This window comes from Solanum dulcamara, chromosome 7, assembly GCF_947179165.1.
Source record: "Solanum dulcamara chromosome 7, daSolDulc1.2, whole genome shotgun sequence".
Taxonomy (NCBI): Eukaryota; Viridiplantae; Streptophyta; class Magnoliopsida; order Solanales; family Solanaceae; genus Solanum; species Solanum dulcamara.
The window spans coordinates 6,019,233-6,045,568 of NC_077243.1; the positions used below are offsets into that span (position 1 = coordinate 6,019,233).

General features: G+C 33.6%; 4 protein-coding genes across 9 annotated transcripts; all 4 read right to left on the reverse strand.

The window, feature by feature from the left end:
• Positions 1–1,986: 1,986 nt before the first annotated feature.
• On the reverse strand, positions 1,987–3,997 carry LOC129895021 (uncharacterized). The gene is made up of 3 exons (XM_055970646.1): positions 3,273–3,997; positions 2,918–3,090; positions 1,987–2,421 (listed from the first exon to the last, which is right to left on the reverse strand). Exons 1-3 carry the CDS (start codon positions 3,882–3,884, stop codon positions 2,247–2,249), a joined length of 960 nt encoding a protein of 319 aa, XP_055826621.1. The 5' UTR covers positions 3,885–3,997; the 3' UTR covers positions 1,987–2,246.
• A 3,523-nt stretch (positions 3,998–7,520) lies between these two features.
• On the reverse strand, positions 7,521–10,247 carry LOC129896402 (uncharacterized). Its single transcript, XM_055972291.1, has 2 exons — positions 9,869–10,247; positions 7,521–7,945 (listed from the first exon to the last, which is right to left on the reverse strand). The coding sequence occupies exons 1-2, from the start codon at positions 10,143–10,145 to the stop codon at positions 7,800–7,802; spliced, it is 423 nt and encodes a 140-aa protein (XP_055828266.1). The 5' UTR covers positions 10,146–10,247; the 3' UTR covers positions 7,521–7,799.
• Positions 10,248–17,323: 7,076 nt separating this feature from the next.
• Positions 17,324–22,464, reverse strand: LOC129896396 (uncharacterized). 6 transcript variants are annotated; one of them, XM_055972279.1, is made up of 7 exons: positions 22,274–22,464; positions 21,312–21,463; positions 21,028–21,200; positions 20,075–20,323; positions 19,504–19,594; positions 17,752–17,818; positions 17,324–17,664 (listed from the first exon to the last, which is right to left on the reverse strand). In XM_055972279.1, exons 4-7 carry the CDS (start codon positions 20,190–20,192, stop codon positions 17,611–17,613), a joined length of 330 nt encoding a protein of 109 aa, XP_055828254.1. In that variant the 5' UTR covers positions 20,193–20,323; positions 21,028–21,200; positions 21,312–21,463; positions 22,274–22,464; the 3' UTR covers positions 17,324–17,610. The 6 variants fall into 6 exon arrangements, with proteins under 6 accessions (XP_055828254.1, XP_055828257.1, XP_055828260.1 ...); XM_055972282.1 differs by lacking the exon at positions 21,312–21,463; XM_055972285.1 differs by lacking the exons at positions 21,028–21,200; positions 21,312–21,463 and having other exon boundaries at positions 20,075–20,318.
• Positions 22,465–23,655: 1,191 nt separating this feature from the next.
• Positions 23,656–24,937, reverse strand: LOC129895104 (uncharacterized). Its single transcript, XM_055970748.1, has 2 exons — positions 24,199–24,937; positions 23,656–24,107 (listed from the first exon to the last, which is right to left on the reverse strand). The coding sequence occupies exons 1-2, from the start codon at positions 24,374–24,376 to the stop codon at positions 23,875–23,877; spliced, it is 411 nt and encodes a 136-aa protein (XP_055826723.1). The 5' UTR covers positions 24,377–24,937; the 3' UTR covers positions 23,656–23,874.
• Between the last annotated feature and the right edge of the window lie 1,399 nt (positions 24,938–26,336).

A 26,336-nucleotide genomic window follows, 5' to 3' on the forward strand; every position in this document is an offset into this window, starting at 1 on the left:
ATGGGAGGTAAAAAAGTTGAGTAATTGAATGTAATTTTTTTTTGAGATATTGAAAATAAAATAAATAATTAAATGAAGGAAAAAATAGTCAATAAATAAATAAATATGAATGAAGGTCATAGACAGGTCACGTCACCTTGTATATATTTCTCCTTCATAATATGATAGACCATATCGTATATTTTTAGCGACAACAATATTCAATAGCTATGAGAAATGTACCATAAGTAATATACCTTTCGACCGTGGCATAGTTTTAAAATATTATTTAGAATTTGGCAAACAAATAAACACATAAACAAAAACATGCATTTTTCATCTTCTTTTGCATAAAATTAAGAAGAATAAGAGCAAAATTAATCGAGTAAAAATTGCTAATTAAGCTTTCTAATATGTTGGTTTGTCGAGTTCCATATATTTTTTGTTTTTTTACTGAAATAAAGGGAATCATATATTTGATCAAATATTTTTGTTCAAAATTAAGTAATAAAACAAAAAAGAATACAATAATATTAATTAAAATCAAAATAATACATTAATGAATCTACAAAATATTTGAAATTCATTCAAAATTTTATACTATTATGACCATTACTCTTGATGAATCTTCTGAAATAATCAAACTTCCTTCTTTATTTGATGAACTTATACCAAAAAAATGTGAACATCTCTCTATGATGAATCTTTGAAGAATATATCTATGATCTTCATCAAAGTGAAAAAATTATAACGTGACATTATCTTTTGTATGTCTTCTCCTTAACAATATTAAGGACATGATTGATGAAAAAAGATGAAGAAAACAAATTTAAAAAGGAGGAAATCTTATACAACTAAAATAAGAATAAGAAAATGGAAATGATCATTCAATATCTCCATAGATGATTGTTATTTATAGGTTGGATAAACATAAGAATAGTTAGAAAGGAATTGAAAAGACATGTTATTTAAGTAGAGAATGTAAATAGATGGAGGTTTTTTGTAACTCATTAGATATAATTAGAATAATAAATTGAATTGGATTTTTTTAATTAATAAACAAATTGTTTAATGAAAAGAATGAAGAAAAAAGGCAAAAAAAAAGAAAAGATAAATAAAAATGGAGTCCATAAAAAGATGCCACATCACCTTTTCTTTATATATATATATATATATATATTGATAAACAAATAAATCTCTCTCAGTTCCCATCTTTGACTACATCTCTTTGTGCTAATATTTTATTACAGCATTATTTTATAATAGAAACATATTTATCAGTAAATATTTTCAAAAGAAGTTTGAGAGGATGCGCATTCACGAGTCATGATCAATAGGCTTGTTGATAAAGTTTCACAGCTTCTACTGTTACGGACTTCAGTCCAGACAGCAAATAAATACCAACTCTTTTACCAAAACGATTTCGTTTCCAGCACTAAAATGCATAATGCTTCAGTGGAGAGTTCTTTTTTCTCAAAACTTTTGGGGTTGGTTTAATCCTCTTAATTATTTACATTACAAGAAAAATAGAGTGAGGAAATAGTGCTGATAATTGACAACTTATTCAAATATGATTTTATCACTATTCAGGTGAACTGAACACTTGTGAGAAGCTGCCCAACACAGTCCGCAATATGGTGGTAACCCAAGTCTATATTGGGCTAGTTTTAGCACGGGTTACCATGAAATAGAAGCCCAAGAGCAACCGAATTGATGGGCTTTGAATATATGACAATTTTTGAAGAAAACCTTATCACATCATTCATCTTAAGTTTAACCAAACAATTAGGTCCATAAAACATTCAAACCCAATATCCAACAGGAAAAGATGTAGGAAAGAGAAGAGTTACTTAATATCTATGCTGGTGGGAGATAGCATGAAATAAACAAGTTAGCAGGTAAGATGATTATCTTTATAACAAGAAGTTCTGAAGTTGGATCCGCGAAATGTACCAACACAAGAACACTTGGAACTTATGCTTTTTGGATAATAGTGAGATTTAATCAAACTACAAAACAACTCACTTTGTGCATTATTTGAGAAACAACGCGAAGTGTACATAATATAATACTCGGTTACCAGACATCACAAAATAACATTTAGTTAGACCTCTAGTTTTTATTAGCGCTTGTAAAAGAGACAGAAGGAAAACTCTTCATAGTCGAGAGCAATCTATTTCTTAGCTACTTATATACTAGACATACTTATATTAGTTATCTAATCTATGTGTTCAGGCGTCTGATTAACATTGGAAGAGACTTTGAAACTAAGAAGCAGCGGTCAAGGGAGGTGGATGAGAGGGTGCACCAAAGAAGTTCTGGGCTTGTGCTGAATTCTCATTCTGTATACCAAATTGCCTACTCAGTTCTTCTTCCTCACCCTCATTCTCATCTTCTTCATCAGCATCCCACAGGAATCGAGCATAAGAGGCCAGAACATAGCTGCAATAGAACCCATTCATCACGTTAAAAAAGTCAAATCAAGCATGCCACTATTAAAAAAGTCAAACACACCCCTCATGTGCGGCCTTGTTCTTGCCTTCTTTGATACCATGTTAATTAGACCTCAAAGTCCATTTCTTGATATCAGATCATGCAGAAGTTTTTGGATCTAATTTCCCCCCACTCATTATCAAAAAATTAGGTACATGTGTTTGGCCATTAAAATCGAATCAAACCCCCACCCAAGGGGCATGCTAAAGATATAATTAAGTAAATAAAAGTAGGGGCAAATGGACCACCAAGATATTTTCAAGAGAGTGGACAAATAGCTCCAAAAAAGTGGCCCATCTAGTAGAGCCATATTCAGGCTGGAATCAATTGGAGGTTCCATCAAACGTTAACATGATAACAATGCCCAGAAATGTGACATATAGAGTGATCTCTATTTCACAAAAGATTTCAAATCTTAAAAAGGAAATGCAGAGCATATGCATACCAGTCATCAGGGTCAGATTTCACAGCTTGATCAAAGTAAGTGTGGGCACGAGCTGCGTCTTTCTGAGTTTGCCATATCAGATCAGCGTAGAGTGACAAAGCATTACCATCATTCGGGTTTGCTAAAATGGCTCTTCCGCAGTACTCCTCAGCTTTTTCTAAATCACCCCTAACCTGTTTGCACCAATAATTGGCATCCCACGACTCAATAGATGTGAATAACACAATTTTGAACCCATAAACTTCAATGGAAAATGTGAAACAACACAATTTTGAACCCATCAAGTCAAAATTCTAAATCTGAATTTTTAAAATTAACAGAGATGCAGTGGAAATCTCATCTAAAATTGTTTTACCTCTTTCAAGAATCTGGCATAATTGGCCAAAAGAAGACCATTTCCTGGGTTGGCTTCAATCATTTTCTGGTAATAGGCGTCTGTACTATCATGCCCATGCCAACTATTTGAATCCTGAGAATCCGACCCATCTCCACCATGCGATCCCCCGCTTCCTCCTCCACCGCAAACTCTACCTCCTCCTCCTCCACCTGCACCACCCGCCACCAGAGACTGCAACACCCTCCCTTTCTCCTCCACAGCTACACTAGCCTCTTCCTCCGCCTTTCCCAAACCAGAATTCGACAACAATCTCCTCACCTCCGTCGAACCCACTTCTTTATTCTTCAGCTTCGGCGTTGTCGCCTCTCTTTTTGCCTCGTTTTTGTTCTTCTTCTGAACAGCTGGATCTCGTGGGTCCAACTCGCACATACACCTATTAGGTACATGTTTCGTCGGAGATGTATGTTTCACCGGTGATTCATCCGGACCAAATGACGTCGACATTAACACAGATCGAGTCCGATTCAGCTGCTGGGTCGTTATCGGAAGTAGATCGGATTCCGGCGACGACCCACATGATTTTGGTTTCCATGAATTGAGTAAAGGGGTTGATGAGCTTCTCAATAACATCTTTTTCTCGAAATCAAATTGCAGATCTGTTTATCTTTTCCAGAAGCAAAGGCGAGTAACCTCCGCTGCCATACTTTGGAGGAGAGAGTGTGAAGTGGTTGGCTCAATTGATTCAATGGTTTTATAGAAACAAAAAAATCGCCGATAGGAATAAATCTAGAGCCGTTGATTGGCCAAATACTCCCGAAAACGACAAAAGTCAGACTGATATAAATATGCACTTTGAATATTTTAATAGGTGACGACCATGTATAAAATCGACGGTCCTAAATAAGCTTCCTAACCCAACCATACTGCCGTGGGCCAAGTTCCAAATATGATTGATTGAGCCTCTAGGTCCCATCCAAACTTATATAAATGTATCTTTTCTACTTTGCCAAAATATATATATATTTCATTTGTTTTAATTTATCTAATATGATTTAACTTGATATGATTTTTTTTTTAAAAAAAAAACTCTTAAAATTTATAATATAAAACTTAGTCATAAATATTTGTATATTATTAAATATAAATTGTTACTAAAATATAAATAAAATATCATTCAAATTGACACCAACTTAAAAAGAAAAGTGAATCACATAAATTGAAACAAATTAAATATTATTTAACCACTTTGAATATATATATATATATATACGGCTTATACACTATAAATGCATTTTATAAATTAAATAGTTCAACGACATTGGACAATAATTTTCCCTCCCACGATCACTTTGCTATGTAAAAATTAGCCCGAATGATCAATATTTGGATAGGTTTGAATTGTAATTCTAAAATATCAACTTTTAAGACGAAAATAATACATATAAAAAAAGTACTCTCTAGCTTAAGCAACTCCATAAGAATTTTTGAGTGTTCAAATTCTTCGAATGATTTATCAATCTTTCCAACTCAAAGGGTGAAAAATTTCAAATTTCAAGAACTATTCATAGAGTTCAAACTTCAGAATTTAATTGTGAAAATAAATTGGAGTTTCAAACCAAGCTTTTATCAATTCAAACTCTAGATTCATGGAATTCAAAGTGATAAATGTTCACTGAAGTATTCCGCGTTTTAATTTGATGTATTTGTCATCAATATCTTCACATTAAAAAGTAGTTAGACACTGAATTATTTTCTTAACACTTCCCAAAGAATGGTCTTTCAAAGATGGCGTTCACTATTGAGAATTTACGGCCCAGAAAGGTCAATGATTGAATAGCACATACATTGCTCCATCTTTATATTACACACTGACTCGGGCCAAATTAGTTATAGTAACCTTTTTAGAGACCTTTTTGGTATAAGAAATTGCTACTATTAGATTGCAATTTAAGTATCTTAATTCTAAATAATTTTGTTACATGAAGAAACACACGTCCGTATAATTTGTGTTATCAGTTACTAATGAGAAAGGTTCATACTGTTAAACACCACCAAATCAAAGGGATGAAGACGAGAGATATTTTGGGACAGTGTGGCTCCACCTTTCCCAAATGATTGAATCTTCCTAGCACGAGTCACATAATTGCAAATTGATCCAGATTATTTTTGCAGGTTTAAAACGACTACAACAAATGGGCCTATGCCCCATATTTTTTTTTAATTTAAAAAAGACTACACAAGCAGTTCCTCCTCATTTCCTTCTTTAAGTTTCCACATATCAAAACTCTTAAAATCCATGGAATTCTACACAGGTTGAACATTTCAAAGACTCATGATCCCTCAATTATTCTACTACAGATTCCATCTGAATATAACTCGGGATTATTTTGGGGTTTGGTGGCAAGTCTAATGCACGAAGAACACGATACTAAAGTGCAGTTAAAGGAGGTCCCTGTTGACAATGGTTGAATATAACCATTAACCGAACACGTTATAATAGAGATAATCAAAAGCATTAAGAACCACATTAGGGCTAGACTTCCAGTTGGTTCGTTCCCATGTTTGCTAGCCATAAAGGTACCAGAAGGGGACTAGCTGCCCTGTCTTTAACTGCAACAATATACTTATCTTCTCTTTTCTGGTACCAGCGGAGGATGGTCCTGCTTTTACTGTACAGATATCAGTTTTTTACAGCTTCCATTCATGCCCCTATAGCAAAACTTCAAATGAATACGCTCAAGTTAAAAGTAGGCAGATTATGATTTTTCAAGAGCAAATCTATACAATCTAATACAGTAGGAGGAACACAAATGAACTCTCTATCTTCTTTTTTCTGGTACCAGCGGAAGATGGTCCAGCTTTTAGTGTACAGATAGAAGTTTTTTACGAACTTACATCACTACCGAGTTTCCAGTTCCATTCATACCCCTACAGCAAAACTTCAAATGAATACGCTCAAGTTAAAAGTAGGCAGATTATGATCTTTCACGAGCAAATCTACAATCTAATACAGTAGAAGGAACACAAATGAACTCTCTATCTTCTCTTTTCTGGTACCAGCGGAAGATGGTCCAGCTTTTAGTGTACAGATAGAAGTTTTTTACGAACTTCCATCACTACCGAGTTTCCAGTTCCATTCATACCCCTACAGCAAAACTTCAAATGAATACGCTCAAGTTAAAAGTAGGCAGATTATGATCTTTCACGAGCAAATCTACAATCTAATACAGTAGAAGGAACACAAATGAACTCTTCACTTTGTAGATGGCCTTGAAATAAACCACAATGACCGCCTTCAGACTAAACTCTGTTTTTCAGTACTCTGTCATAGTTCAAACCCCAAAGCTCTTATGCCATAGCCTGAGGAATCTAGGCAAATCTGAACTTAAAAACACGTATTATGCTTGGCTCATCAAGTTATTCTTAAATTTCCATTCACTCAGAGAAGGAAAAGCAACAGAAAAGAGAATAATAATTGTCGATGCATAGAGTTATTTATTAATTCATTTACTATTATAGCGGCATAGAGATATTAAAAAGCTGTAATGAGAAGTATCAAAGCAACTCCAGGACAGCTTACATCCCCAGCTGTTTTGTCGCATTCAAACAGCAACATCTAGAATGTGGTATTTATGATCTTATTAAGCAAAACTATTTGTTTAAGAGTACTAAACCACGTTACTCAAAAACCAGGAAGATATGCAAGTCTTTTACGTTCAATCACCAGTAAAGGTAGAATAAAAATAGCTCCCGCAAGAAAAAAAAATACACACCACATTCACCAAGGAAAAGACACTAATTGTTGCTTCAGCTCATTAAATCTCAATTGCTCCAAATTCTTCTTTCACAAATAAAATGCGGTACAAATCTACATTTCCCTTCAAAAGGATGAAAGCGACTACCACAAGTTTTTCCAATCTCATTCCATGCAGATACACTGAAGGTATTAATCTTTACTTACTTCATCAGCATCAAGATTTAAAAAGATAAGGAAAGAGAACGACGCTTTGTGATCTTCAGAAATTCAGATACATGAGTATTTGTAGAACTGATTTTTTCAAAACTTCCTTGAGGGAACTATTTTAAACAGTATGTTAAGTCCGATAGCTCTGGTATTAGACAGAAACAACATACTAATTATTTAGGTATTGTTTTTCGATTCAAACCAAAACACACCACGAGGGGGAGAGAGAGAGAAAGAGAGAAGAAAAGAGCACTGCATTTCCCAAGATGAAAGAATATAAGGAGCACTGCAACAGACTCTAATCCTGTATAATTGTACAGAAGATTTAACTCTTAAGGTTTTAAAGGAGTAAAATCACAGCATGAATGAATTAATGCTAGCTGGGCTCACAAGGAGCTCTAAACTACCTTTTAATGAAGTAGACAAAAGAATCTCCATTCTTTCAGTAACTCCAAACAACAATAGACACTAAATTTCTCCTCTTTTCCTTGTTTCCCCGGTGCTCCCCATGCTTTACACTATTGCGTAAGACAACATCAGGAGTTATTGTACATGATAACATAGAGAAACTTCTTACAATTTCATCTTCTAAATCGAGAACCCTTGTTCGGTCTGCCATCATTCTTCCCATCCCACACAGAATACCAGAAGAGAAGTGACATCCAGAATAACACAGCAAAAAATATCCGCAAGGTGTCTTGTGCTTTGGAGAAAGATGACATGATACCTGGTTAAGAATTTTAAACATTTTCAGGGATCCTTAACAATATAAGCATTGACACCGCATATGCTCGAGGAAAAGGAGACTTTAATTAGTTTGAGAAGAAAAGTAAACAATGTCAAAGTTACTGACATGCTCAATCAACATACCTTCCCAGATTATAATTAAGTCTGATGCATCTTGACCATCGGCATCTCATATACAATAAAAAATAGCATACGAGCGGGATTCCTTAAGTACAGAAATAGAGCACAAACAAGCTCCACCATGGGACCCAAAAAACAATAGCACAGCAGACAAGGTATTCTAAGCCATTAAATTCATAACAGAATGAAATTTAACTATTTTTTCTCTGCCAATTGCTAATCCTGATAAATTCTACTCATGAGAACATGCCATTACAATGGATAAAACAGCTGCCTGATATCTTTACCTGGACCTCCCCCCCCCCTCCTACCAAACACACACACACAAAACTATAGAAAAAAGAAGAAAGGAAGAACAATAAAAGGATGTAAAAATATTTGTTTCAGTTTTATTGAGCAAGTGACTCAAATCATTCATTGGACAATTACTCAAATTGATACTCTGCAAGAAACATTATAACTATATGGTAGGGGTTGTTTGGCCTCTCAAGGCCTGAGCTCTGTTAATGATGTGAACTGATCATTTCATAAACGGTTAAAGGGAATACAAAAACAAAAGTGCACTGGCCATAATTTATTAATGACGATGGTACTCAACTTATTCCAACCAATAACCTCCAAGTTATGACGTATGTATTGTCTTCTTCATCCATATTTTTCAGTTTTCTCTAATGGCTAGCCTCCAGATATCCATGTATCTTGCAGATCAAACATTTAGTTATCCATTTAGCAGATCATTTGCTACACTGTATGCAGGAATGCTGTAGAGCTATGTTAAATGGACATGGTCAGGTATAATATATGGGTGGGGTGATTTATCACCTAACACTATTAGGGGAACGGAAAGGAATATAGGTGTGCTGGATACGGCAATCAAATGTACAATAATTAATTGAAAAGACATTGAACCAAAATAAGTATATCCAAATTCTATAAACAACTAATATTTTATTCCATAAGCATATTTCATACCTATGCAGTTATGTATGTATATATACAGTATGTAAGTTTGTTTGTATGTACACAACTGAAACCAAGCACCCTATGCTTCTTAATTCCTGGGAACTCAACACACCCTACATGAATTGTTCAAATCTGGTATATATCACACAGCCACATCCAAGCTGTGTCAGTGCAGCAGGGGTATTGAAGGATTCATATAACTATACTACCCTAAGCCAAGGTGCATCAGACTTTCCAACATCTTCTATATTCTTCTAAATAAGAGACTCGAACACACTTTTTCAGCTTGTTCAACTGACACATCTGAGACTCAAACACACTATTCAAACTTGTCTGACCAAATCAGTTGAAACTGATGGTAATATTATATATGAGAAACTTTTCTAAGTGAAGAAAGATGCTTACAACTTAAGCAAATCATCAACATACAAGTTAAGTTTGTTTCATGAAGAAGACGTGGTAAAATTGCTTATCTCAATTCCAAATAAATTGCTCCAAATTTTGAGCTTGAAAGCTCAAAAATATTAAGCATGAAGCATAATCTCCTTTGTTCTTCAGCAGGTGATTTAGAATTAGTTAAAAGCTAGTCATTACAGAATTTAACAAGGAATATTGGTAATAAGTCAATCTAATAGCTATCAGATATAATATGAACAATATATAGTTCATCATATGAATCTTGTTTCTAACATAGTGTAATTGATACTAAAAGATGCTAAAAATAGAATCAAATTAGCGTTTGATAGCATTTAATATCTCAAACTATAAAAGAGGATAACAAAAAGTGCAACAAAAATAAAAGAAAATGAGCTACGAATACCTGGAGACGATGACGAGTCTTCTTCGTTATTGGGTGGTTCGGTCTGTGGAGGCGACGGTGGGCCAGCACTGGTAGCCCGGCAGCGACCGGAAGACGTATTAGGATAAGAATACGAGTGGGTTATTGAGCTTTGTAGATTTTGCATAAAAGAAGTAAATCGAAGGTTAGAGGAGGTGGAGGGAGAACACCGGCGCGGTGGCGTTACGGAATTAGCGGTGGAGGTGGAAAAATTTGGCGGCGAAGGGTGAATGTTCTTGAGAGAGAGCCAGGATTTCATTTTGGTGATTTTGTTGCAAGAATTTTGGAAAGGAAAATCATTTCCATTCAAAAGTAGCAGCACAGTCGGACTAATTTGCGACACGTCTTCTTAATCTCCCCTATTTCATTTATCTCTTCTTCTTTTTTTCTCTATCTTTTGTCTTTTTCCGGATAATACATATCTTGATTTTCGAATTCTCGACATCAGTTATTACTTATTAGTTGCATATGTAAATTATTATTTTTAATTCTTATTACTCACTTAAACTAAGTAAATAAAACGAAAAATTAATTTCTGAATTAGACATCAAATAATAATTGCCATACAGTCACATGCACATACATTAATTGTTCCAATGATATATTTCTTCTTGCTATCTTCTTAATAAAAAATACATAATATATAGAGTAGTAATTTACATATTTCTTTTTGATACAATGAAACATTGTTTTAGTTGAGGATTTCTATTTTTTTAAAGCCAAATCTGATAAAAACACTTGTCTAGAACTGTATTGTTCTTAACCAAATAAAAAAAAAAGTTTTAATCAAAATAATAGAGTTCCAACTGTGTATCTCATTTTATTTTCTTTAGATGCATGCTTTAATTAATTTTTTTTTGTTCAAAGTATATATTTCTTCTATATTTTTCGAGCTACCAGTTCCTCCTTTCTTTGTACAGGTTACACAAACTAGGAATTACTTTGGTTAGACTTGAATCGGAAATGCCTAATGCCTCCACTAACTACTCTACTCCATTTTGGTATGATGCATAATATCTATTAATCTAACTTGATTTTAAAATCTGAAAACCTATATTGGAATCTATGGCCAAATGCCTACTAAGTCCTATCTTAGGATTTGAATTAAGTTAACTTGATTTTAAAATATGAAAACCTCTATGATGAGTGATGATCTGATCCAACAATTTTAATACAGTAGAAATTTTAGACCCAAAAAATGATCTTAGTAAGAATTTGGAGGGGCAAGTTATGGTTTGGTTTATTCTAACTAGTACTTGTAGTCGGACATAAATATTGAGGTTGGCTGCAGTATAAATTAATTGTCACTCCATTGTTAGTTATCACTGCATAGAGAAAAGACGATTGAACGTATTGTCACGTCCAAGGTCTAATGAACATTCCTTAATATATATTTAGCATCCAGTACAATCAGCGGTTAATTAATTTTATTAAAATTCCCTGCAGTACCCCTAATATGTTGATGATGCATATATAGATACTATATACTAATTAAATTTCTCCCTAATTAATAATTAAGTTGGAGAGTGGAGGATCTAAGGTTGAAAGAGCTGATCTCTACATCTGCATTTCCAAGAAAGAAGATAATAGGTATCATCAGCTTGTCTTTTAGATAGATCCGTATTGTCCTTCTTCTTCTGCCTCTCTGAAATCACTACAGTTGCCTTGCATGGCTGACAACTCATGCACTTGTTAACACACCCTGGTGGCCTCGACCCTATCGCCATACTCGCTGAGTCCAAAACATATCCACAGTTTGGTAGAGACAAATCTAATTAGTAACAATAACATATTCAATGTATTTCACACCTGAATAGAGACGAATCTAGAGTATTTAAAACATGGATGCATCATTTAAAAAAAAAAAAAGACATGCATTAAGTGTAAATTGATCTCTAGTCCTCTAGATAATTAATTCACCATTTAGCCAAGTGTATTATTTGGTCTTCTTATACCATGAAAAAATATTTTGGTTTGCAGAGAGTACACAAATTCGCGTGCGAGTAGAGTGTACATAAATCTTATTCTTACATTGTGTAGATATAGAGATTGTTTTTACTAGACCTTCCGCTAAAAAAAATAAAAACACTGAAAACATAGTAACAAGAGCAGGATAATAAAAAAAACCTTAGGCATAAGACACAACAAATAGTGATAGAAAATTAGAAATGAGAAATATGGTAAAAATAAAATAATAAAAATATCAAAAATAATACATATTACTAGTAGGAAAAGCAAAATGCGAAACTATTTACTATTACGCTTCTGCCCTAATCCTCGACAAGAGAAGAAAATCAAATACAGGGGCAGACTCGTTAGCATCGAAGTCAAGAATTTGTATAAAGGGATTTAAAAAGTTGTAGAAAAGGTTACACCTAAGAACAAAGATACAAATTATATCCGGATATCGAATTCAATAGTTTGTATATAAACAAAAGAATTTTATCCTTTTTTGCACAATTATTTTTCCTAATAAAAGGGATTCAATTGAACTTCCTCCGCCACTTTTACTCATTGAATACTACGGATTAAAATAAATTGTAAATTTTCATCATCTCTTGTACTCTAAAACTTTTGCCTATTGACAGAAACAAGAAATAAGTTTTACCATAGAGAAGAAGAAAATAGAGTAATTTACCTGATTGGGAAGGATGAAATGCTAGAGAGAATAAAAGAACCAATGTAAGTCCAAGTGAGCAGTACCAACTTGATAGAGCCATAGGTTTAATAACTTGTGAACTTTATATTATCTCTCAGTTTCTTTCTACTTTAGGTGAATATTGGAAAACAAGGGATTATGAAAGGGTGATATTTATGGTGAGACAAGATGGAGAACTGTTTCCAGAAGAAGGGACAATATTCTGATGCCCAAATGCTTATGCACCAATCACTTTGACATTTCACTTTGAAAACATACTACACTGATCACTACTCCTAATTTTCCGCATCTTTCTTGGAAGTGTTGCACCTGGTAAGACTATTTGAAGATCCAAATTAACTGTTCCACTAGTATCTAACTGCTACCTCTTCCAATTGGTTCTATTATCTTGTTATTGTTTTCATTCAATCCAACTTTAATATATTTCTTTTGAGCAGAGATTCTATCAAAACAGTCTCTTTATTTCAAAAAAAAAATGAATAGGTTTACATACATTATACCCTTTCTTGATATTGGGTATATATTGTTGGTGGTGAAAATCAAAACTAATATTCCTCCGTCCATTTATAATTGTTCATTATCGACTTGATGTCACGATCCAACCCACCGAGCCGTGCGGATACCTACTCTAACACCTAGATAGGAGAACCCTTACAGAAATAACATGCGGAAGTTTAACCAAATACTAATAATAGCCTTAAGAGTCAGGAATACATCATAATTGAATTATCAAAAATCCAGAGTTTATTATAAAATACTTTAACACCCCCAAGGATACTAATCTAAACAGGTACAAGAGCTTCTAAAGATACAGAGTATAAATAAAAGCAAGACACAATTCCCACCATAATGAATAAAGAGTAGAATCTGTTGGAGACTCATCTTCGTCTTCACCTATGAAACATCACTGACCCTGCAACCAGACTATGCCAAGTGACATAGCAAGAGTAGTATCAGTACAAGCAACACGTACTGGTAGGCATCATCGGTCAATTCAATACCCACCGCATAATATAAAGAAATCGACAAGAAGAAAACATGCTCTTAAGAGATTCACCGCCAAACCTTATGCAAAACTATTATCATTCTCATTAACCTCATTAGAGTCGTTCAAGCCTAACTTTCATCCTTTCTAGTTGGTGCGCTGCCAATTCTAATACAGATCAATGCCTGACCCTTCTATCACATAGAGAAGTTTTCAAACTACGGGCCAGTACTAACTCCGTCTAACCCGTCTACTATATTTAGTTTCACACCATCACATGGCGTTATGATAATTAACATTTCACTTGGAAGAGGACAACATTAGGGGGACTAAAGCTCACCTCCTAACCGTTACTGTCCAGCCATGGCGGAACCTATCCCGCTCTGGCGGCCTCGCCACAGCGGGATTTCTTCCGCCAGGGCGGCCTTCCCTGAGATAGAATCTCCGAAAACCTTCCAATACTCTTTTAAACCATGTGCCTACATGACATCAACAATAACTAACTTTAAGTCATTAATCTCCCTTAACAACACACTGATTGTTTTTCACTGATTTACCCACAACCTCATACCTACTATGCGGATGCATCTAGCACCCATAACATAATCCAATCAGGCATATACATGAGCATATTATCAATTTACCACTTCAGGAGAAATATACAATTTCACAAGGTAAATCTCAATTACAACAGTCAACATGGTAACACTAGGACCTTCGGTCCTTACATATCAGTTATTACCCAAGATGGGCATGCTCAGTTATAATCTGATCAGTTTTTCTATTATCACACATATAGTCAAGATCAATTCACAAATGATAGTCACACATTGGTTCTCTCATGGAACCCATACCCAAATAATGTATGTGTCGGAACGTGACACTCGATCCTATATATGTATCGAAACGTGACACCCGATCCTATATTTATGTGTGTGTCGGAACGTGACATCCGATTCAATATATGTGTCGATACGTGACACCTGATCCAACATTACAATCACAGTCCACAATGAATCGTTCACATACTTGCACAATCAAGTAACAGGTTCATTGCATGTAATTGTTCACAATAGTCATTTCATTAGTTATATTCTATTTTTCCCTTCATTAACAATATTTCATCAAGTCTTCTATATTTAAGACATCACTTTTGGTAGAGCAAGTTCAAAATTATGGATTTCACAGTCCTGAGATTGTAGACTCATTACAACAACATATCAACCATTCAACCACAACAATTAAATACATAGAAGACGTCACAAACTTACTCAATCACTATTGAGAGTCTCTCGATGATATAGACCAACCATAACCTATAACCACAGATAAGGTTCATTCAAGAAATTTTTCAATACTAGATCAATTACCTCCCCTCCTTACTTCATGATTCGCATTACTCAAATAATTCACATAGAACCATCAATCATATCAATAAGCAGTATTATAGTTATCAATCAAGAACTAGACTATCATCACTAGTCACAGGATAATCATACCCACATGGTACATTTCTACCATAAACAACAATGACAATACATTCATCCATCCAAATTCTGTGCCCGAAGGCCTAGACATAAAATCTCCTATCAATTACAATATAGAATGCGTAGGAACAGATTTACAACTAATCAATTAGAGAAACCTGGCCTACCTGGGTGCCAAGCAACTGTAGAGAGGCATTGTGGCTTCAATCCTAGCTTCCAGACAACGAGATGGTGAAAATGAGCTTGAATTTCGCCGATTGGAATCTTTCTTGTGCTGAAACCTCCTTCTCCCTCCTTTCCCAAGCCTAAAGCAGCCTTCAGAGGGTTTCTAGGGTAACCCTCGCCTCTTTTTGGAACTTAGGGACAAGAGGAGAAAATAAGAATTCACGACATTAAGTTCTGCCCCAGCAGCGACGCCGTAGCGAAATTATGTCTACTCTGGCGGGATGGTGTGGGTCCAGATGAATTTTTTTTACGGTTTTCCACGTCCCTTAGTAACGACGGCTTGGATCGTTACACTTGACTCCCTTAAGGAGCGATAGATAAAATGATTATTTTACTATATTACACTTTGAATATAATAAATCCAAATTTTTGGGAAATGTATTTGAAAATGATTATAGATGAATTAGGAACAAATTGAAAGTTTTTGTCTTGATTTTTCAAACTAGACAAGTAAAAGTAGATATTTATTATTAATATAGTGAATAAGTAAAAATGAACGAAAGGGGTGTTAAAAGAATGAAAAAGTCATACATCAATGGTTAATGATATGACCGGTCTCCTTATAATGTTTATGCAATTCTTCTTCCTTTGGACTAATTTTTGTGATTAAATTAGGCACATGTCTCATATCTATACACATAAAAATCATAATAGGATCCATTTCATCCAATATTGAATAATCCTAACTTTTTTTTTACGATTGAGTTAGGCTTAAATATTACTCATATGGGGGAGTAGTTGGATGCATTCTATCAGACCTCGTAACTTAATCCTTTGTCGATTCAATGGGGTAGATTTTACAACTTCCTAGGATTTTGAAATGCCTAGCATATCACACTTCGAGGTTTCACCTAAACAAAATTAAACAACTTTTTTATGATATGGATCAACCTATCTTTGACTATAGACTGTTTAGCCCTGGGAGGAGTTAATTAATTAATCTTTGAACTCATGGACCTATCCTACGCACTCAGATGCTAAGTAATAAATATAGTAAAATTAACTTCATTGTTGACTTCCATTTCTTGTCCATTTTACCTCCTAATATAAATGTGAAAAGTTGGCAAGGTTTGATGACCTTTACTTTTAGTAGGCGTTGGCACTTGGCAATTGGACATAGAATCTGAAATCCTTAAATATTTGAAATTAGTCTTTGTTTATAAAATCTGCACAAAACTTCCACTTCAATTTAAATATGATTTCAAATTTGATTTGGTAAAAAGTAGGATTTTAAATTCTAGGATGTAATTTTAATTTTTTTTAAATATATTACATTGTAAAACTTAATTCATAAGTTGATATATTTGAAAAAAAGAAGTCCACGCTCGGGGTTTCATGTTTGTTTTTTTAGAAAAAGAAAAAAGAAAAAAAGGATTGGGGGTATGGAAAAGGGGAAATGGAGAGGGAATAACAAGGTGAAGGTGGGAATCGAACCCAACCAATAAGATGAAATTTGAATTAGACAACCATCTAAGCTACTAAAATTTTCGGGAGTTTCATGTTTACGAGGAAAACTATAATTTTGAAAACTCCAAATTACATGTTCAAACAAAATTATAACTTCAAATCAGCCTAATTTTAAATCATGGATTATTTGAAATCATGTCCAAAGTAGGCTTAGTACCGTTATTAAATAGTAGTAACTGTTTCACATACAAGACTATACGAGCAGGCTAAAGGACAATTATTAAGTATATTAGCTTTCTCTGGAAAAGATTGTGTCGTTTCACACCATGAAAGATTCTAAATGATACTTCAGTACTGCTAAAGCTTGATTTTGTTGTACACTTCCTTTATTTTTCTGAATGATCAACAAATCAGGTAGTAAAAACAGTACTAACTCCAATTTGAAGGATTAAAATCACTTTAAAATGCATGAAGATAACCATATCATGAGAAAATTAATCCATTTGTCAATAATTTGAAATAAATTTAGAGATTATTTTAAATATATATTAATTTACTAATAAAATAGCACGATATCTGATGTTTGAAAAATAGGTTTTGAAGTTTTCACTCAGAAAACTTCTACTATCAAATATACACACACTTGAAAATATTTTTGAAAAAAAAACTTAAAGTTGAAGAGGTAGAAGCCAGCCCTCTGCTGGAGAATGTTCAAAGATAAAACCATTTCTGGTTCCTTAGAATTAAGCTACACATTAAATTCAGTTGAAGTTAAAATGGTCCGAGAACAAAATGTTTCAATTTGCCTGAAGTTGATCACATTTCATTACAGAAACTCCATTAGTAACCTCCTACTTTTCTAGTCACGAAGCAAATCAAATTAACATCAGCCTATCTAAGTATCTGTCACTACTTGACCGTTCATCATTCATCAATAAAATAATCCCTTGCTTACAACATGTCAATCGTACAGTCCTTCCAGCTCCCAAAAATCAATAAGGAAATCTACCATTTCCTGCCAGTTTACATGAGAATTCATAGTGTCATTCAAATAGAAATATGACGAGCTTTGACTTCTTTAAACTCTATCATGCATACTTACAGCAAGCGGGATAGGATTGGGCAATGGCTTGTTGCTCCCAAACAAACAACCATACGTAGCATTCCAACTGCAAAGACAAAATTCCTTAGAGGAAGTACAGACAAAAAGGATCCATTAACAATCTTAGGCACATAACAGAACATCTAAGTAAAGCTTGGTTCTTAAAATCTGTTTCGGTGGGAGCAAATGACACCAGGATTTAGAACAATCGGCTAATTCCCACTTATTCAAATCTCTTTCTTTTTTGAGGGGATAAGGTAAGATATGTCTAATGCAAATCACAGTGGCAATTTTCTTTCAAACAAATGTTTGTTAGGGATGGACAGTGGAAATGGACAGAAAGGCAGAAATTTGCGGCCACTAATATAACAAGGTTCCAGATTATGCTTTCATCCCAGTGGTAAAGAGGATTACGGACCAGAAGGCTCACCCCCACTTCACTATCAGCTATGTCTCTCCCCTTTGGATTCTTCATCCAATTATATACATGTTATCTCTCCCCACTTCACCCATAGAGCATTTAGTTCTAGCCATGCAAACAGTAAGAACACAAAGATTGATCAAAAGGCTCATCCACTCTTTTTTATCATAATATAGAAATATTGGGAACAAAAAGGACAGTTTCCGATGCAGCTCTTGAATTACACATACTCCCTTGTCAAAGTTTTATGGCAAGCAGTCTTACACACACTACGGTCTACGGTTAATATTTTCCACTGAAATTTAAGGTACGTATCTCAAATGTAAAAAATTGTTTTCGTTAGCAAACACAGAGTATAATAATAAAAAAATGAGGCTGATTGAATTAACTGGGGATGACATCCAACTAAGCAAGCTAGAAGGATGGTGACCGGTGAGAATAATAAAACCTTCAACACAGTTGTCATCAGAAAGATGATAACACAAAATTACTTATCCACTTCCTAAATCCAGTTAAAGAGTAATCTAACTGCACAAGCAAAATCACCTATACATTCCACATTTTCATTATTTTTCTTTCAGTATGATCCTTGGAAAGATTTATATTTTCAAGCTAAAAATGGTCACTTGTGAAGTTGAAGAATACAAACTTCCCTCCTCCATGTCATGTACCATTTGCGAAGTTGAAATCAATTTTACACACACAAATCGGTTGGCCAGTTGCTAAGATCTAATTTCTTTGAAGAGAAAGAGAACATATAGCAACATGCTCTACACTTTCGTGATTCAGTGTTGGTCTATGCCTTCAAAAGGGATAACGTTAAAGGCTGGATATGGGCCATTGCAAGATGCGAAGCATTAATTACTCTCTGGATCAATAAGTTCGTGAAATCTTTGAATCTTTAATCAATGGGCAACTTATATGACAAGACCTATTTACACCATCGGAAAAGAGATTGAGTTGAGCAAAGTATTAACAAAAACTGCTCTATATGCTGTCATGCCAGCAGTTTAGAACACCAAATATTGAAGATCAGAAACTTCAGTACCTAAAACCATTAAATTACCAACACCCAAAACTTACACCTAATCCAATGATTTTGTCAGATTCCAACCTTTGCATGCATGCCTATCACCTATAAGTTATGCCACTATATCTTTTTTTTTTTTTTTTGTAGATAGGTATATGTTATGCTTCTATATCAATGAGAATGAAAGATTCACAAGAATATAATGCCTCATTTATTCAGTACGAACAAAAGACCGGCTATTGCTATGTCATTGTAAGCCATTCTTGCAAGGCAATGCAGGGATCTAAGACAAACATCTCACTTTAGTTTAGGTTCATGCAGCTGTTGTGGATGGTTGACAGGCTTCTTGTGTCCTATCCACTGCAGTCTGATTTGGTTCCAGAGGTGTAGTCCTGACAGATATTGCATACATAAAATATTTGTTGAATAGACCTTTAAAGGATGATGATATATAGGAAAACCATTATGTGAGGCCAAATGCCTAAAACGAACATATTGAGTCTAAATAGAACTTATTAGAGATGGACCTATTATCTTACATCAACATTACTACGGTTAGGATATTTGAAAATGTAAGAACTAATTATTCTTATTCATAACATAAGTTCCATAGAAAGTTCAGGATAAATACACACACACACACCAAAAAAAAAAAAAGAAGCCCAAAACCTGATGAGAAGATCAAAGCTCTTATTATTGCTTTCACCATCTAAGATCAAGTAGTATAAAATTCATTCACTAACATATATAAATTATTTACTCACCATTTGTATAAACTAGCAAGTATATTTTCGACAAAACACCAAAGGAATGTCTAACAACAAAGTTAACACAAGAAAAAATATGGATGCACAATGGAGAGTCAAATTTACCATGATTTACAAATTCGGCGGGGTTGTTTGGATTTGCAGTCACATGACCATCATGTGTCGGTGTAGATGTACTAGCTGATGAGTTGGTTACTTGCGACTTACCTACACTTTTGTCCATGCCACACGTGCTGGCTGTCCAAAAGTCCTCCAATACTTAGCTTTATGAATCACCTGATGTTGATGTGTCTGATCTTTCACTGGTTCGTGAAGTGAGGAACTTAATTAGGGCTTGTCCAAACAATCACTGTTCTGTTACAAATGATATTTTTTTCTGTTAGGATCAGTTAAACACGAATTTTTTTATGGGAAAATATAATCTTTAGTCTGACAAAGAGAAAAATGAAGTAATATTAGGTGAACAGCCCACAAAGCAAGATTTCCTTCGATGTTGTGCATCATATTTACATTTATCAACGGTCTTAATGAAGTTCAACTTTCTCTGTAATACCAGATTGTTACCTCCTACACCTCTAAACCGTGCAGTGCTATCATTGACTGCTTTTAATTGGGCTGGGACTTAGTAAAACGTGTATAAAAAACCCCACCCACTTTGAGAATACGATAAGAGGAATATGGAACCAAATGATATACAAAAACTGGTTCTCTCCTTGCAAATGTAATTGTCTGCCAAGTGCCAACCTCCTTCTCCGGCAACTCTTAACCTAATTTATATCGATCATCAATCTCTCCAATCATTTCCTGCATCATCCATGACGTTATACTCCGATTTAAGATTTCTTCTCTTTCTTTCTTCAGCTTAGTCTCTCTGTGTCCATTCCTTTTCTTCTATCAAACAGTTTTTTCAGTCTTTACCCCATAACATCAGACTATTTCATTCTGTGCTTTTACTAGTTCTATTACAACCATTGAGTAACTTAAGCCTAGAGTAACAATGATGAGAAAAGTGATGATAGTGGCAAGGAAAGTAAGGCATCATGGTGAGAAGAACTTACTTCTTTTTTTTTTGGTGTGAGACAAATCCTTCAAAATCAAGGAAATTGGTGATAATTGGTACGAGCTCATAGAGAGGAACAAGAACTTAGTCCATTAGATATTTGCTGATAGATTCAACATGAAGGCTTTTGCAAATGCTTGAGACTTGCACTTCAGAAAGTACTGGAAAAATCTGCAGGAGATGGAGGAAGATTGATCAGCTATACTCGTTCTTCGTCTTCCAAAATTTTAATGCTTATGGTAGATGTAGCAGTATTTTATCAGTGAAAGGTAGAAAGAAGACCTTGGTGATAATCCCCAAACTTGGGAAAGATGTTAGCTGGGATGAGATTGCTGATAAATTTATGGAATTTGTAGAGAAATGAGTTTGTCCAATGGAGGTATCAACTCAGAATCAGAAGAAATGGAGTCACGTCCAGGTAGCATAATCAAGAGCTAGCCAAAGCACAACATTAAAATTCAACATTAAAATGTGAAAATCATATGGAACTTTAGTCACAAAATATATTTTCAGAGAGATAGGCACTTGGTGGATTTGAATAACTTGATGAAGAGGCCTGTAATAAATCACACATGAGACGGGCAAGAATGCGTGTTAAACGCTTCACTGGAGTTACAATTCCAAAAAACAAGGGTACTTTAATTTGCCAAGTGTCTTAAACAGTAAGGTCCAAAACTCGTTTCTGTAAAACAGAACGTAACTGCAAAATTTGATATCCTCTATTGTTTTCTACATCCATTGTTACTTGCTGCCTGAACTTAAATGTGTGTCTGGAGATGTTGCATGTTTCAGTGCTCTAAGTTACAGAGAAGACCAGTTAGCATATATGGAACTTCTACTTGGAAAATACATCAGAACTAGGTCTCATCTAAACAGGAATACACTGGCAACATAACTATTCCAATGACTAGAACCACTCTATCAATCACGATGTTCAATTCTTCCATAAGGAAACAAAAGCATTCAAAACCTGAATTATTATTTTTTTTGAAAGAAAGCTTCTAGAAATCCAGATACCAGAATTGTAAGCAAAATAAGTGATCTACGTCATCCATTCTAAGTATACGAGTTTTACCACAAATACTAAATGATTGATTCATCCTAATAGCTTTCGCCTCAAATGCCTCTCAGTAATTCAATTGTAAGAAATGGGCACACGTTGAGAAACCCTAATTGAGTGGGAAAAGTAGCTAGAATGCTACAACTCTAAGCAATGAAGTAATGGAAATAAGATGAGGAATTACCTGAGAGAGAGAGAGAGCCACAGTAATCTCTCTCACAAAATCGATCGCTCCGACAGTGCCTTTTGATCAAACTTCCGGCGCCTTTTTCACGCTTCACCTGCCGGTTAATAATTTTCTTTTCAACTTCATTTTAACTAACTTTTTGTGCTGGCCTTGTTGGTAATTTTCTTTTCTTTTTCCTGTTCGCGCCTAACTTTCTTTGGCTACAAAAAATATTCTTTTCTAAAAAAAAATATTTTTTCATTTTATTTGAAAAAAATCAGTTGTTTGATTACCAAAATTTTCAAATATAAATTATATTTGAAATTTGAAAAATACTTTAAACGCCGACATAAATTATGCCTGAAATGAAAAGTATTTTTTACTTATAACAATTAATATGTTAATGCAATTATAATTCTGTATTCGAGACCCGAATGAATTTTGGCATTATTACTTAACACATACAAGTCTAGAAAGAAAATAATATTTTTAATAACGGACAAATCAATAATAGACTGTACAAGAACCTGTTCTTGACACCAATATGAATTGGAATGATATGGTTGCAACTTGCAATTCTTTCGCTCTTAATAGAGTGATTCAAAACTTTAGAAAATGAAGAAAAAAAAAATTGTTGGTGTGACCAAAAAAAAGTAAAAGCCTGTTTGAATGGACTTATTTTTAATAGTTTATAAGTTAAAAACTATTTATAAGTTTAAAAAAAATTTGTTGCAACTCAACTTATTTTTTTGATTTATAAGCTGTTTAAAATAAATTCATTCAAACAAACTCAATTATTTATTGAAATTTATTTTAACTACAAAATGACTTTAAATTGAGTAGTCAAATAATCAAAAACTGAAAACAATTTATAACTAACTTATAAGTCAATCAAAACGTGCTCTAAGAGTCCGTTTGGATGGGCTTATAAGTTGATTTGACCAACTTATAAGCCCTTTTTAGCTTATTGTGATGTTTGCTTAATGCTAACTTTAAGCGCTTTTAAAGTCAGCAAAAAATGAAAAGTTAGAATTTCTAACTTTTTTTTCTTAAGTGCTTAAAGTCATTTTTTTTACCATAAAAATTACTTTTATATCTCTTATATTTTAACTAATTTTCAAACTGTCTTTTTTATTCTTTTAACCCTAAAATTCACATTATTTTCCTCATTTCTTCGGCATAAGCACTTTTATTCAAACACTCAACTGCTTATTTATAAAAATAACTTTCAGCACTTCAAAGTTCTAAAAATACTTCATAGATAAAAATTACCCTTTTAAGCTCATCCAACCAGACTCTAAGTCTCTGCTACCCAAATCCAAATTTAATCGAATCTTATCCAAATTTAATCAAATTTTAATACGGATAATCATATTGGGCGAAAACAAAAAATGGAAAGATTCCAGGAAAATAAACTACTAACCATTAACTGAAGATTCCAGAAAAATATACTAACAAAGGAATTCCTAATTTCATGTACAGAAAACACTTACTGGAAATATGTTAACACACCATTATCTACAAATTACATCTAATTTAAAATTTCTTTGCCCTAATTCCTCTGTTTTTGCATTGCAAGAAGAGGAAGAGGAATTAACGTAAACGAAAATACAAATTGATCAATAGGAGAATTCCATTCTTTGAACCCGATCCTTAAGAATCCCAGTGTACAAAGCCAACCTATTTCCTGGCATCCCCACAATCTCATTCCCGCAAGATTTAATTCGAGTTTCTGTAAATTTCCTCATTTGTTTTCTTCTATATTCCTCGCCACTGCGGCTCGAACTTTTCACACCAGCTGCAAAATGAACTCTCTTCTTTTTCTTCCTTGCTCTGTCCTTGTTCTTCCCAGCTAAAAAACGTCCGTAATTAATTAGATTAAATTAAGCAAGAAAACAAAGATCATAAGAATTAGGACATAGATTTTAATAAGTAATACGTACCTGAAGATAAACAAGACTTGAGAATCTGCTTTTGATCAGGTGGGTAGTTTTGTCGATCAGAAACATGGATCGCCGGAAAGTACTTGACCCTGAAAAGATCGAGTAAAATCACGGTGCCGGCAGAGACCGCCATGGCAGTCGCCAAGACCAAGCCTTGTGAACCCAACATACTTGACATGGTATAATTGTTGGTTAAATAGAATTTAGAAGAAATTTAAAGAGGAATACTGATTGACTGGTGTAAAATATACTCAAGAAAGTTGACTATAATTGAAAAGAATGGCGTCGCAATATTTTATTTTATATAGAGTAAGAAAGAAATTAGCGGATGGGTTAAGGAGTAGTTAAAGTAGGAACTTGTATGAAGAACTTTGGAGTTGGTGCAGATTTTTCAAGTAATTTGAGGTATAAAATAATGCTCCTCCACTAGTCGTGAGACTCTGGATTTCTTTTTCTTTCACTTTTTTTTAAAAATAAATAAAATCCTTCTAAAAAGAGAAAGAAGAAAAGATCAAATAATGGATTGGTATTTCTTCAAGTATTAGATGTAAAATTAGGCCAGCTTTTGCTTTCAGAAATGCACCGCACGGCAGATAAGGAAGGAAAAGAGGGTCAAAGTTGTGTTCAAATTGAAATTGGGGTATTATGGTCAGCAGAGAGTCCCTACAAAGTCGTGTGTTAAACTTGAATGAAACAAAGAATCTAGCTCTAAAAAGAAGTGGGGAAAACTTGGAGACGTGCAGCTTTCTCTCTACTATTTTGCACTTCAAGTTTTACTTTATAGTCCGAAAAGAATTGTGTACCTTACCTGTTCAGGTTCTGCATTTGATTTTTCGGTTTAATTTTGTGATATTCGATTTTATTTTTTGGTTTTTAATTTGAAAAAAGTGTAATTCAATTTAAATTAAAAAAATGATTTGGTTCGATTTTTTTTTTGATTTGATTTTTTTTGATTTGGCTATTTGGTTATATCAATAATTAAAGTAGCATAATCAACGTTATATTTTCATGCTTAAAAAAAAATAAAAATTACATACAATAAAAAGTAATAATATTGAATCTCTTAAATATACTTTCTAATATAAGTCACGCGCAAAACTTTAAGACACAATATTTAGTGAAATAAGAATGACCAGTAAATTGGGCCTAAATATCCTAGTACGGTGGATTACTCATATTCTAATAAAACTCATCTAACTAAAAAAAAGGTCTGAAAATGATTTATTATAACTTTAATTCTTAACCTAAATATTATATATGTAATTAATAGTAGTATATATATTTTAATTTTTATTTTTTTAAATTTGAAACCAAACCAAAAAATCAATCCAAATTAAAATTTGATTTAGTTTGATTTGATTTTTTGATTTACTCTGAATAATGCACGTCCCTACCTGTCATGACTCATGAGCAGAGCTAACCACTTTGTGTCCAGGAAATAGATTTATTAGTTGTTAACTCGTTTGACATAAATTTTATGATATTTTGAGAAAAATAAAATTTGAAGTTGATATTTTTTTTTGGGCGTTTGTAGTTGAATTGAAAAGAGTTATTTTGAAAATGAAATTGTATTACAATATGCATTTTATTTCAAAAAATGTTAAATTTTTTGTAAGGGTGTTATTTATTTATTTTTTACTTGTAAAGGTGGTTAGGATTCAATTCAAAATTATAAAGCATGATCAAAATTTAAAATGGATTTTTATTTACAAAATATAAATTTATAGATCAAGTTTTATATTTCAAGAAAAATTGAAATCACAACATAAAATATCAAATCCTGCTTTTTGAGGAATTTGGGATTTGATCATGATCTCAAATCACATATTTAAACGCATGCTAAAACTCATTCATTTGAAATGAAAAAACTATATATATAGTTTGATTTGATATTCAGACCCCACTTGTGTAACTTCACTGGTATGTTGTTGTTGTTATAGTTTGATTTGATATTAATACAATTTCACGGGGACCTATGCTGCTAAAGACATTTTATGATCGGAGCTATACGGGATATCACGGGAAAAAGAAATTTCTTTTATTTTTAACAAGATATATTGAGTTCGAGCTTAAAAATGAAGTATCTTTTTGCGAGAAGCAATCGCTTTCATAGTATGAATTTGAATTCATCCACTTGT

Coding starts and splice junctions, on each gene's coding strand:
- LOC129895021 (XM_055970646.1), bottom strand. CDS start 3,884: ATGTTATTGAGAAGCTCATCAACCCCTTTACTCAATTCATGGAAACCA. Junction 3,091..3,272: donor ATGCCAGATTCTTGAAAGAG/GTAAAACAATTT, acceptor TGGTGCAAACAG/GTTAGGGGTGATTTAGAAAA. Junction 2,422..2,917: donor AAATCTGACCCTGATGACTG/GTATGCATATGC, acceptor GTTCTATTGCAG/CTATGTTCTGGCCTCTTATG.
- LOC129896402 (XM_055972291.1), bottom strand. CDS start 10,145: ATGAAATCCTGGCTCTCTCTCAAGAACATTCACCCTTCGCCGCCAAAT. Junction 7,946..9,868: donor AGACTCGTCATCGTCTCCAG/GTATTCGTAGCT, acceptor ATTCTTAACCAG/GTATCATGTCATCTTTCTCC.
- LOC129896396 (XM_055972285.1), bottom strand. CDS start 20,192: ATGGACAAAAGTGTAGGTAAGTCGCAAGTAACCAACTCATCAGCTAGT. Junction 19,595..20,074: donor CGCCGAATTTGTAAATCATG/GTAAATTTGACT, acceptor AATATCTGTCAG/GACTACACCTCTGGAACCAA. Junction 17,665..17,751: donor CCAATCCTATCCCGCTTGCT/GTAAGTATGCAT, acceptor GTAAACTGGCAG/GAAATGGTAGATTTCCTTAT.
- LOC129895104 (XM_055970748.1), bottom strand. CDS start 24,376: ATGTCAAGTATGTTGGGTTCACAAGGCTTGGTCTTGGCGACTGCCATG. Junction 24,108..24,198: donor CAAGTCTTGTTTATCTTCAG/GTACGTATTACT, acceptor GACGTTTTTTAG/CTGGGAAGAACAAGGACAGA.